The 13,913-nt window shown below is 39.5% G+C and overlaps 1 protein-coding gene across 1 annotated transcript; it reads right to left on the reverse strand.

Annotated features, from left to right (window-relative positions):
- Positions 1-970: 970 nt before the first annotated feature.
- On the reverse strand, positions 971-7,421 carry tardbpa (TAR DNA binding protein a). The gene is made up of 5 exons (XM_088332022.1): positions 6,678-7,421; positions 4,911-5,074; positions 4,496-4,636; positions 4,240-4,410; positions 971-3,526 (listed from the first exon to the last, which is right to left on the reverse strand). Exons 1-5 carry the CDS (start codon positions 6,916-6,918, stop codon positions 3,041-3,043), a joined length of 1,203 nt encoding a protein of 400 aa, XP_088188148.1. The 5' UTR covers positions 6,919-7,421; the 3' UTR covers positions 971-3,040.
- Between the last annotated feature and the right edge of the window lie 6,492 nt (positions 7,422-13,913).

Genomic DNA, 13,913 nt, shown 5'->3' on the forward strand with positions numbered 1-13,913 from the left:
TAGTACAAAAAGCTTTATTAAGCAAAGTTTGATTTTGCCTGATTTTTCTATTGCCCATACTTATCAACAAGGAAATCCGTACGGTAAAACGCCAATTTATCAATCGCATGCGTCTGCCGCCTGGGGATTTCCAATCATGCACCATTCCGAAAAAAAAAAAAAAAGTACGATTATTTTGTATAGAAAAATACGACAGTTTGTACAGGCATGGAGCCGTGGAGGTTGACAGGTATGTATAGTTTTTCATACATTTTATTGATTTTGTCCATGGATATAATCTGGAGATTGTTCAAGTGCAGCCAAAGCGGCGGCCTAAAAGTTAAAATCTGGGCCTACGATGTTGACCATGTACATATTGCAAAAGCCACCTGTTTAAATGACAGACAATTTACAATCTCACGCAGGAATGTACTTACGTTTAGAAAAATAAAAGATTTTCCAAGTTATAATTTTTCATCTTCAAACTTCTGTAACAATCATTGGCTTAATATACAATACCCAAACCAAGTTACCAGCTGTGTGAATGGGACCTACATCGATGGAAATACTGAGCATATAAAAGGAGCACAACATATGAAATGATCAACTTCTCTAGCTGTCAGACAGTGCATGAACTCCTCAAATGCATCATTTTCGCCATAATACTAAATGATGTCTGTTGTCCATTTCAAACATTCAAAAGCATCAAATGAGTACGATGAACAGTTTCCCGTTAGACCTGACCAGACAGGTTTTGGAACCTGTTATGGTGACTTTGAGCAAACTAAACATCAAAAAGGTTCCTTAGACAGGAAGATGATTTAGGGCATTCGTGATTTGCATTTTCTTCTCGCTCCATCTTGAACCCTTCCAAGAGCCACTCCTGGTTCCGACGTTCCGTGTCCGAGGCCCCCTATACGTGTGACCTAAAGCCTTGCAGCTCAATTACTGGACCCAGGGGGGAAAAGAAGTCACTGTGAAGGATACATCATACCTAGTCATATTCTTTTATTGTAGTTTCAATCCACAAAACAAAAAAGGGGGAAGAAAACCCTCATTCAAAACACAAACTTCCAACAAGCTCATAATCAAACATTTGTCACGCCCGCACACTCCCAGACGCTCAAACAGCAGCAGTCTTGTTTCCACACAGGGGGTTTAACAGGTAACACCAAAGAATAACACACAAGCAGACACACGGTTCACATCTAAATCAACATCGAGGGGAAGGATCCAAATGGTCTTAATGTTTTGTGTTGAAAAATGACTATTCGGGCAGGAAAACAATGTCCTCCTCCTGAACACACGCACACTCTTACTGAGCCACAGCTTCCTCCAACTCTCGCTGGCATTTGTCCCCTCCGGAAAAAAAAGAATAAACCAGGCAGTCTCTGCTCACTCGTGCATCTGTTTACGTTGCACTCGTTCGTTCGCTCCACACGAACTCCCACTCATCGATCTCAGACAAGAAGTCCACGAAAAAGGGAGAGGAAGGAGAAGTTGACACCCACCGTGGAGCACAGTAAATGAGGCGTGAAGCTCACGTGGTGTCGACGGCAAAGCGTTTATGCGTGAAACTGGGATCTGAAGAACATTGCCGCCAGCGAGGCGCTTCCTCCCGGGAGCGTGCCAAACACTCGGTTGACTGCAGGAGAGACGGCCGAGGCGGGGCGTTTCCGTCAGGTGGAAAGAAAAAAAACAAAAACACAAAATGCACTGCATACATAATACAAGGATATTAAGCCCTCTCGAGAGGTACTGACGGTTTGGTGGTATTCGCGCATGCTAACAAGCACACCGCATGCTCCTCACTTTCTGAGAAGCAGCGATCTAAAGCCACTAGTGTCACTCACGCATATTTTGACTGGTTAACAAAGAAGGCAGTGTTTTCTCTTAAAACGTTTTTCTTATAGTACCGTATTTTCCGGACTTTAAGGCACACATGGGAACATTACACCAGAAATTCCAGTGTGCCGCGGCTAAAATTGCAATTGCATACAGTAAGTATTGGTAGCATTACCATACAGGGTATTACAGTAAGACCGTATTTGAGCAATAATTGATCAATAAACATTGCTGACCAATAAATTGTAAACTATCGTATGCAATAGGAATCAAACCCAAGAAATATCGGGGAGAGTGCCAAAACATTACCACTAATCCACCAGCAGTGGTACAAGTAGCATACGTCAAGGCATTAAAGCTTATCTCATTATCGCACAATTTTTAATCACGGTAACAGGAACAATGATTTGCACAGTGCTTTCCGAGGTCTCTTCACTTCTTTGCCTGTGTGTCAGTAACATGCAGTTTAATATGTATACGTACATAAAGCTTGTTTATTATTTTGTTGTGTTCATTGTTCTCCAACAATCATTGGTGAAGATTTGCATCGTGCATTCTGATACGTTTAACCGTATTCCCAGTTCTTCGCCAATAAATGTAAGATGAGCGAAAACAAAGTATTTCAACAAAATACTGAACAAGGTCTTTTACATACGCGTACATATTAGACAGAGGTGAAGTGAAGAGAAACGTTAACCAAACAGAATGCACTATGTAAATGCATGTTGTGGCACCGCGAGTAAAAATATGGCGATCAATTGTAGTGCTTTTAGTATGACTTCTGTGCCACCTGTGATCTAGTGGTATTATGTCGGTGCTCTCACCACCACCACACTTAAAAACTGCTGTCCCATCCGTGAGTTGGGTTTGATTCCCATTGCATAGAAACGTATTGCGACTTGAGTTAGCTGCATACAATAAAGCTTCTATATTTACCTGTACACACGGAGGTTTTTATGTACAGGGTTCTCAATTTCATGCGCCTTATAGTCCGGTGTGTCATATGTATGAAAAATGACAAGACTATTGTTTTGGGGAGCGCCTTATAGTGCGGAGAGTACGGTACTTACCAGATGAACCTAGACCAGGACATGCCCACTTTTATATTTCTGTACAGTCCTCTTCGGCCACACTAAACTAAAACCTTGAACTAAACGCATCTCATACTGTGCCGGCTGGAGCCTAGTCCTGGCCTAGGCCACCGATTCTTGATCATTTACATGCCCCAGTTGGAAGACTTGGTCTCCATTGAGGCGCCAAATCCTGAACTGAAGCCACTACCGGAGCCCGAGTTATTGCCTGCAGGCCAGCCAATACTGGCATTGTTGGGGCTGCTGTAGCTTGAGCTGGAAGAGCCGTATGTCTGGTCGCGGGTGGTAGAGGACGAGCCCCCCGGCGCCGAGCTCATTCCCTGCTGGTTGGCTAGCATACCCATCATTCCCCAGCTGCTCTGCAGCGCTGCCTGGGCGGCCGCTACCATTGCCGGGTTGAGCCCCAAGGCACTGAAGTTAACCCCACCTTTTCCTGCACCACCCCCACCCATCCCACCACGACTAGCGCCGTAGGCTTGATTGAAGCCCCCAGCCCCAAAGCGCCCTCGTTCCATCATTTGCCTACTATTGTTGTGTTTGGGCTCAGCATTGGAGATGTGGACACTGACGCCCTTGATGATCAGGTCTTCCCCGCACAGGGCCTGGGCTATCTGCGGACGGAAAATAGGGTCATTATCACAAGCTACATACCAGTGTTTTTTGTTTATTTTCTGTCTCTGGTAGCTAGCTGATGTTAGCGTTCTCCTTTTGGCTGATTGATGACTGCGCGCGTGCATGTGAGATACTTTTTATTTCAGTTAATTCATCTTAAGAAGTGTTTAATTGTGCTATATATAAAAACACTCAACTTCCACAAAATGGTGATAAGACTAAGCTATGAATTTAAATTTTCTGGCATAGTGTGAGTGATTAAGTGAGGAAACAATGTTAGTCTCTGGTCGCTTGCTTGAGGTGCTAGCGTTTGTTTTATAGCTTAATACTGACCGTGTGTGTGAGAGATTTTTTATTTCAGTTAAATGTAAGAATGAAGTTTTTTGGGCACAGCACAAAAACATTATCAACCACTAATTAACAAAAGGGAACAACAAATTATTTTCACAAAACACAAAAAAAAATCAGCTGAAAACACAATTTTATCATAAACATGTCCCAAAAGGAAATAGGAGTAAGCAATGTTGGATTATTTACGCTTCATATTCTATGCTATGTGCAAAGCACGAATACTCAATACGAAAAACTCCTTCCAGTTGCCCCTAATGTGGTGGTGGCAACTGCACATTATCCAAAGACGGTTAAAAAATATCCACAAAGTCAAAATTACCCTTACACTATTTGAGAGACACTGTTACAGACCAGGTCATACCTGGTCATCGGCGAAGGTGACGAAGGCAAATGCTCGAAAGGGCTTCGGGATGAAGACGTCAGTAACTTCCCCGTACTGCATAAAATACTGCCGCAGCTCATCAGGCGTCATGTCTTCCGTACAGCGGCCCACAAAAATTTTGCGACTCCGCATAGGCTCGTCTGGAAACGCCTGATCGGAAAATACAACCAGCATCACGTCACACAACGTGAAAAACCGCCCATCCAGAGAAATGAACATAAAGGTGTCGTCTTACCTTAGAGTTCGGGAGCTTGCAGTCACACCATCGACCGTCGATCATGTGCCTCTGAGAAATGACTTTCACTTGTGTTTCATAATCCGTGAACCTTACAAAGCCAAAGCCTTTGGAGTTTCCTGTGTTTGCATCCCTCTTGATCTGAGAAGGAAACAAAGTTGCTGATTTTAACATGGTCAAAAATTAAAGTTCAATATTACAACAATATGATGAAAAACAATATTAAACAAACGTAAGTGTTTTGCAGCACTCATTGTGTTATTTCTGAAATACAGGGGTGTCCCAAAACACGTATACACACTTTGACTTTAAAAAGCCAATGGACGTTTTCTAAGTTATAATCGTTAGTTTTAATTGCTTGTTGGGTTACTTTGGACTTAAACGTTGTTGAACATTTAGCAAGTAGGAATTCTACCTGCACCATGATGACCTCGCCAAAAGTGCTGAAATATTCTTTTAGGTCTTGTTCTGTCGTTTTCCAGGGCAGGCCCAGGACAATTAGGTCTGAAGTCTTCTGATAACCCCTTTTGACTTTCACGGCTGAGGCGGCATCAATTTCATCCATTTTTCTTTTGTTGTCTGCAATGGAAAAAGATGAGTGCGGTTTTGAGTGCAACCACGTTTCAAGAATATATCTGCATATTTTTGAAATCATACCTTTATTTTTTAACGAAATAAGGTTTTACCACTAAGGGGTCCTAAATAATACACATTGCCCCTAAAAGTCAAATCTCTCAAAGTCATTTAATGTGGATTTTTATATTAAGGAAATTTGTATTTTGTGCCAGTTGAAAATACAACACTACTGATAGTCATAAGAAAATATTGCTTCATTTAACTTAAATTAGCATCAATTTGTGATCTTTTCAGTAGGTTCACTAGACTACGTTTCATGTTTAAAAAAAAACATTCAGTCTGGCCCTCGGCATGTACTGTATGTAGCTCAACGCTTGACTTGACCATTTGAATCCGACACAACAGCTTTAAGTGAAACCTCCTGAATATACGTTTTTTTTCCAGCAACAATATGCCCAAAAGAACAGTAATAATATAATTATTCTGATAATTATTTGTGCAAAACTTTGTTTCACTTTTCTTAAGCTCAACTAAACATTGTAGGTGATACAAGTTGTGTCCAGAACTATCGCCACAGGATTTGAACCAGGATCATGGCGGTAAGAGCCTCTAACCACTAGACATTGGGGTCATAGAAGACACAGGAAAATGTATTCAATTTTATCTCATCATCCCACTTTTTGACTCACGGTACCACATTGCCGTGATTAAATAATTCAATATACACTTGACCAGATTTTGAAAAGGACATTAAATAAATACATAGTGAACTATATTTTGTCTTTGTCTTCATAGTTAACGTTGTCGATGCATGATTTTAATCATGACCTCATGCATTCAACAATGTGGTACTGTGAGTAAAAATAGTGTGATGCGAATAAAGCTGAAGCCTTATCCTTTGTCATCTAAGAATCTGCGCTCTTACTGCCGCAATCTGGATTCAAATTTTGTTGCATCTATCAAATTTTGTTGCATCTATCAAATGTGGCCAGTGATATTTTTCATTGGAAAACTTCTTGTGCACCCAAACTTTGAATTAGTCTTGGGCACAACAAAAGTGTGTGTTAAACACAAATCAATACAGTACTTGTTTAAATTTTACTGAAATCCTGGGAGGAACGTCTTTAAGTGGGGATCCCACAGTGTTAAAAAAATACAAATTTCTGGACATAATTTTTTCTTAATAAAAAATTACATTGATATGATAGTCATGTATTTCCGAGGCAATATTTCTTTACTTAGTTTACGTTTTTTTTGTGCCACTAAGAGGCACTAATTATTGCACACTGTCCCTTTAAAGATGCGGGTCCCAATGACGAATAAATGATGTAACAGGTTAACCGCCGTGAGGGGAAGTGGAAATTTGTGAAGGGCGTGGCTTCACGAAGCCTTGCAGACCAATCAGCGACATTCACGGCAAAAATACATCGAAAGAGTGGACCGTCGCGGGCGACGACACAAATATGGGCCGCGATATTTTTCAACTGTAATATTACTTCGCCATAACCAACTCAAAATACAAACAAATATGATACTCAACTGTACTGTGAAGCACGTCACTGACACATAAAGTATGATTTACAACACTGGTCTCTTTCTGCATTACCTTTGGGGTAGTTGACCACGTAGACCAAGCTTCCCCAGTCGCTCTCCGGCGCATGGAGAACGCCCTCCACAAGTCGAACTCCACGCATGCACTGGGACTCTGGGTTTCGGTATCGGAGCCCGCAGGCCCCTGGGAACTGGGCCGCGACCGACGACAGGAGAACGGTGCCGTCGTCCTCAGAAGGAATCTCCATCGGCTCTTCGTTCTCATCTTCGGCCACCCGAATGTACAACTCGGACATGGTGTCTGAAAGGCCGGCAGCCAGCTTGAAGCTTTCTTGGCGCTACCTCGCTACGAGGGAGCCTAATACGCGAAAGGATGCGATTAATTTCGCAGCTCGGAATTGCTTCCTCCCGATGAGCAAAATTGAAAACGAATTTTCGTTGACACTCTTGCAATAGTTAATGCTCAAACGTCTGATCTATTTGAGCTAAGAGGCGTCACTTAGCTCCTTTGTCGACGACAAACAAGTTAGCTAGCTCGCTACCGAGGCTAGCTAACACGTTGGGGCTTGATAAATGAATGAGTCTCCAACTTAGCTGTGGACTCTCTGTCAATAAATACAAACGTAGTCTTCTTACCCACTGCTTTTCAGTCTATTGGGGGTTCGACGAGTGGAAGAACAATTGACTGATATGACGGTTGCGGTGTAAGCTTTGCTACGCATACGACACGCATTTAGCAAGAACACGCGCTACCGGCTACCCTTCGAGCTAGCTAACAAAATGGTTGACGAAAGTGACGTCATCCTAATGACTACCTGTATTTCTTACAAAGATGCCAAACGTAGACGTAGAATGTTTATGTATTTATTTATTTTATTTTGTGGCGTTTCTGGAAGGAACACGCTATTGCCACAGGAATATTTTTTAAACGCTCCTTTGAACAAAACGCATATACACTTCCATACAAAAATCCCACTGCATGTTTGCGTTAAGATTATAACCGAACCGTACAAGCAATCAAAATAAAAATTAAAACATGCAAACAACATAACCTTTTTTTTTTTTTATTTCAAATATCTTTGTACATATTTTTAATAAGAAGCAAGTAAAATTTCTTAGAAAAAGAAAAATATACAGGTATTAAAACGAACAATGCGTATTTTCCGCCAATGGGATGGGATGTTTTAGTTAAATCAACCAATACTATTATAATTATTTTTAATATTAACTTTGCTAAATACATGCCTGTCGTTTTCACCCAATTGTTCCTCTTATTAATTAATTTTGATACCCCATTATTATAAAAAAATTAAACGCGACACCTATTTACTCACAACAAGACAGACTGGAGAATAAAAACAAAGATACTTTCTGTAGTTTTTTTTTCATTCACCAAATAAACAAAACCAACAATTCTCTCAGCATATTATTTAGCTCTGACCCTACCTGCAGCGAATTCTTTGTTCAATTTTGAAATTCTTCAACCATTGTTGTACGGTGTACACAATTTGAAATGATCAAAAACATATAAAATACGGGGGACATATGTAAGGTGACAGGGGCGTCATTGTATTTAGATGTGACCTAGTCAAGTGATTGTCAAGAAATGTAGACTAAAGTTATTTCTCGTGGGTTTAATTCTTAACATTAAAGGTAAAATCAACCAGGACCGGGGGTATAAAAGCCCGAACCTGGCTGAAACCGACCTATCTTGATTTTAGGGAACAAGCTCGCAATATACCCGAAGCATTTTTTTCAACTGAGATTTGTTTTTAATGCTTTATTGAACAAATGCATATATTACCATACAAAAATCTTACATTGTTGTGTAAACCAAGTGCAGCGAAATGAAACTGAATGAAATGACACAGAAAATACGTATATATATTCTGCAGATTTCAGGCTGCAAATAGTGCAATATGTATCCAAAAAGCAGAAAGACGTTTCGTAAAGCTTGTAAGCTATTGGCAGCATGCGGGAATGACATCTTACATGAGGGACGTAGAGTTGGATAGAGGGGGCGGCGAAGCTTTTACCCCAGCACGAGGATGAAAATTTCTTTGGATTTCGTGATTTGGAGTTAAACTGATAGTTTGGTAAGCACCTTCTTTCGAATAGAGTTATCTAAATGAAATACTTTGGTAAAATAACTTTGGCAAGTGTGTTACTCAGGTAAAATTACTGTTACCTCAGAAAAATAGTACTCAGAAGTAAAAAGCAGTCATCTAAAAAAATCACATGAGTAAAAGTAAGCACATGATGTGCAGATCATCCCCTAAGGAAAAGAAATATTGAAAAAAAACAAGGAGAGAGAATCCTGACCCGACTGAATGATTGTCACTTCGGGCCCATGCCCAAGATTTTTACCTCAAATTTCCATAGATATTTTCCAATCAAAACTTGTCATTTTTGTGGCTGATATGAAGTCTTGTTTTGTCAAATTAAAGGCTTGTTTGGCGTATTGATCAAACTAGACAATTAAATAGGGTTCAAATGTAATTTATGTGCCCTTTTATCACAAAACTCACCTTACACATTATCTCCTTCTGCAAATCACAGATTAAATATTTGATATTCATATTTCATCAACATCATCATACAGTCACCCTTTATATTTGATTGTTTACAATGACATTAGCCGTGGGCTTTCAGGATAAACATTTAATAAAATACTCAAAAAGAGGAAAATAAAATAAGGAGATGCAAGGGTAAACAGAAAACATTTTTACAAGGTAGTGCTTGAAGACTGGCCTAAATTATAAGTGCACCATGAGTGCAGAGAAAAAGTAGTGCAATGACATATAGTAGTGACATGCGGTATATCTAAAGAAGGTTAAAATATATAAAACCAACCAAGTTCATATTTTAAATAAATTACGGTATTGTCTCATGCTCAAGGTATGGACTTGACTATTGATGGAACATTTAGGTCCTTGCTTAGGGGCACCGAACAAGTTATCAGTAAGCAGAAAAAAATAATACTGTGTGCAATTTCTTCTACAGTGGTTTTCGATTATTTAAGCACTCTTGAAATTCCCTGTTCCAGAGTCAAATAAATAAACATTTTTGTTGCCATAAAAGAACTCTGAAGCATCCTAACAACCAGGATTGTATGATTGTTACACTTAGCACATCACATATTTTTGTATGGAGGACCAAAATTCCTGAAATGATTGTTGAATGAATTCATTCCTTTTTTTTACAGATAAATTTAAGTGTATAGGGTGAATTTCAAGTCAAAAAAGGTTTACCGATTTACAAGTTAAAAAAATCACAGATATTACCAAAGATAAGTTGGAAAAACAACAACAAAAATACAAAATGATGATCCAAGCCAGGACATCCTAGAAAAGGGTTATGCAAACTTTTCAGAAAGCGGGCCACATATGGTAAACTAAAAATGTGTGAGGGCAGAGTACTCTGCCTGGCATTCTTTGAACAGCCTTTAATAAATACGCCATTCGTGAAAGGTTTTCAGTGCTAAGAGCTCAGTGACGTGACCTCGTAGCCCGCCTTCGTCGCATTTTCGTTTGACCCTTTGAAATCAGCAACTGTCTTTTGGCAAATTCGGGAGACGCAGTAGTTTCAGATTTCTGTCAAGAAATACTTCAGTTACCACTTTTCCTGGAAGCGGTGGCCCTCACAGTCAACTTTCCTTTTTTTTATGTAGTCGCCATGTCGGAAATGTGGTGGGCTAACGTTCTGACAGAAAGCTGTGGGCAAGATTGCCAAAGAGATAGTGCCATCTACTGGTAAAATAGTGATTTTGGCTTTTTATTGATTTTATGACAGAGGCTGCGAGCCAGTAAATATTTACTTTCGGGCTGTGACTGGCCCCCGGGCCGGACTTTGGACATGCCTCTATCAGAGACAATTGGTTCAGGAAAGGGAAGTCTGGTCTTTCTTTCACAAAATGCCTCTGTGACCTGACCTCAGATAAACAGCAGAAAGCTGGACAAATACATAAAAAAGAGAAAAATAAAATTTAAACACAATAGTAAAAATATATACAAATTTACATATACAATCAAGCACTAGACAATACATAAACAACATTGAAAATAAATATATTCAAAGAGAAACTGTGGATTTCGGTTTAATTCTCATCCAGTGAATCAATTACCGATAGATTAATTTCTTTTGAGATCAGGCAGTCTCAGCACAAGCTTAATTTTGAATGTTGTAAAGCACTTCTCAGCTAATGAATTACCACTTAACTAACCAAATAAAACATTTAGTGTACAATAAGAAAATATTGTACACCCAACAACCCGGCACACAAACTACAGTAATACAGACAATGGTTAGAATCAAATAACAATACATATACAATTTATAAAATACACACAATAACACTAAGGCATAGACTAACCATGTGAGGAAAGGGACCTGAGGAGGGCTCATCCGGGATGGCAGCAGATGGCATCGGGAAAGGATTTCCAGCAATCGAGCAAAACCTAAAATATTAATAAAACATAAAACAAAGCAAAATATTACAAATGTAAAGTAAAAAGTAAGAAGTGTTACAGTAAACGTGAAATTATAAAAAACTGAATTTCTGTAGCACACAATTCATCCCAGCTGAATGACTGAATTCCTGCAAGATCCAAATTAATTGATGCCTTATCACTTAATTTTGAGTGACTGCTAAACTATAGATTTATCATAGGATTTAAAAAAAGTTGAAACATTTGTTTCAATTGTTCACTAAAGCGCATTAAAAACGTTTTGTGACTCGTGTTTCCAAGACTGTTGGATAAGAACAAACTTTTATTTTCTTAATGTGCGTCGAATATTTATCAAGTGCTGCACAAATACGATTGCATTTTTTTAAATGACACCCAAATTTCCGCAAGGTACAAAAAGAAATAGGCTCAAACTGGTCTTGCTGCAATATACCCAATCGCCAAAAGAGAGCACTATTGTATTATCTGTTGGAAACCTGGAGCGTTCCGTGACATTCAACAAGCCTCCTTTTTCCGTACCATTTAACCAGTTAAACATATTCTTTAATTCTTTACTCAATCATTTGGTCTGCAATTGTCTTATAAATCTATAAATAAGGGTCAGGGGAAAAAATCAATAGAATGGTGTATGCTCTGTCCTGTCCTTGAGGGGCCCCTTTTGCCAATTGTTGTTTTGACCTCCTAGTGTGCACTCAAGCATCTGTAAATGATAACACTGCAGTGTTACGCACTTACATGCATCATATACAATGGGCCGTGGTGCAGAAAATCTAAACTTCCTTGTGTCTTTGGTCCCCATCTGCTCGTTGAACTTATGAGCAGGAAAGACGAATAAGAGGTTCAGAAAAAAAAAGCACAACATCCGCGTCGCTTTCATGTGGCATCTTCTCGGTCATCACCCTATCTAAAGAGACTGTTAACTTTCTTTACAAAGTTAAAAAATCTCTTTCATGTATCAGTGTTTTATTTTTGTTTTAATTTCAGTCATAGCATATGGTTTGCACATCTGGGAGATGCGAAGTGGGATGGATGAACCCCCTCTCCTCCAAACCGTCACTTCTTTCTCTCACACAGCATTTTTATTCGGTATATTGTCACTGGTTCTGTCGCAAGAAAATTATGTTATTGTATTCATACTAAAAGCTGCCGTTTAAAAGTTTTGAATCCCAGAAAAATCAAAACCTTATCACCTTAATTCCAGAAATACTAGTGTTGCAAGTAAATCATTCCCAAAAATAGTTCTTTTGTCATGTGTTGAGGGTTTGATGTTGGAGTTAAAGCAAGGGTGTCAAAGTCAATTGGACTAAGGACCAAATAAAAAAATGGCCACCAAGCCCAGGGCTAGATCGATCCAATATTGAAAATTTTCAAAACGATGCATAAAATCTTGTGAACCAAATTGCTTCTATCTATCTATCCCGGTCAAATCCCTCGAGAGGGGTGACAAACAGCAAGACAAACACATATACACAAAAACAAAGAAAATGAAAAAGGGAAAATAAGCAAAAAACACACATACATTTTAAAATTATTTTTTCTTTTTTTTTTTTGACCATGGCCAACCCAAATGCCCAAACACCTAAACAAGTTAAGCATCTCGGCACCCGAGTCGGTCATGGTTTCGTCCCTCCAGATGAAACAGGACACAAGAAAGCGGCCATGTCACTCGGGTCGGGGGGAACAACACACTCTTCTGTTCAACAGCAAGGCCTGACAGCTTTCACTGGTTTACCCATGCCACATCATACAGGTGCCCTGCCCATCCATTAGAACACGTCTAAACATCCCACTATCCTTTTACAACACCTCTCCACTCATTCCTATCATTCCAGTCCTGTATTGCTAGTCCTGCAAAGGAACTAAATTGAACTTACTGAAAACTTAAAAAAATATATTCTACTGGGATCAGGTGAATAAATCAATATTTTCTTATGGCTGTCAGTAATCTCTGATTTCTATCCTTCCATTCATCCATCCATTACCTGCACCGCTTATCCTCAGTGGGGTCGCGGGGGTGCTGGAGCCCATCTCAGCTAACTTTGGGCAGTGGGCAGGGGGACACCCTGAACCGGTACACCAGGGCACATAGAGACCGATTCGCTTGCTCATTCACACCAAGGGACAATTTGGACTGGCCAATTAACCTGAAATGCATGTTTCTGGAATGTGGGAGGACACTGAAGTGCCCAGAGGAAAATCACAGGGAGAACATGCAAACTACACACAGGAAGGTTTGATCTCACGACCCCAGAATTGTGCCGCTCACGTGTTAACCACTGTGCTGCCGTGGTCTCCCCTCTTTGATTTCCAACAGGCATAAAATAAAAAATGTCTTTACATAAATATCCGAATAACATGAACATCAAATAAAGTAGGAATATTTAGGCATCATCATTAGCCTAGCCTGTATGTAAAGTGTTCTATAAGAACTTGAAAAAAAAACAATAAGAACACACATACAGGTATATCCATTTATTTAAATTGTTTAGTCTTCCTATGTGTGTGATAACTTTGAATCAATGGTTGTGTTGTTGTATAAATAAATAAATAAATAAATAAACAAATAACATATATATATATATATATATATATATATATATATATATATATATATATATATATATATATATATATATATATATATATATATATATATATCAAGCGGGTTGTCTGTCCCTGTGTGCCCTGCAATTGGCTGGCAACCAGTTCAGGGTGTCCCCTGCCCACTGCCCGGTGATTGCTGGGACGGGCTCCAGCACCCTCGCGACCCGACTGAGGATAAGCGGTGCAGCTAATGAGATGAGATGAAATATATATCTATAGGG

The sequence above is a fragment of the Urocampus carinirostris genome, chromosome 3 (genome assembly GCF_059441175.1).
Source record: "Urocampus carinirostris isolate Australia breed hairy pipefish chromosome 3, RoL_Ucar_1.0, whole genome shotgun sequence".
Classification (NCBI taxonomy): Eukaryota; Metazoa; Chordata; class Actinopteri; order Syngnathiformes; family Syngnathidae; genus Urocampus; species Urocampus carinirostris.

What these genes read in the sequence shown, in the direction of transcription:
- tardbpa (XM_088332022.1), bottom strand. Translation starts at nt 6,918, where the DNA reads ATGTCCGAGTTGTACATTCGGGTGGCCGAAGATGAGAACGAAGAGCCG. An exon ending in CGTGGTCAACTACCCCAAAG is followed by an intron (nt 5,075 to 6,677) that starts GTAATGCAGAAA and finishes TTTCCATTGCAG; the next exon opens with ACAACAAAAGAAAAATGGAT. An exon ending in GCAAGCTCCCGAACTCTAAG is followed by an intron (nt 4,411 to 4,495) that starts GTAAGACGACAC and finishes TTTTCCGATCAG; the next exon opens with GCGTTTCCAGACGAGCCTAT.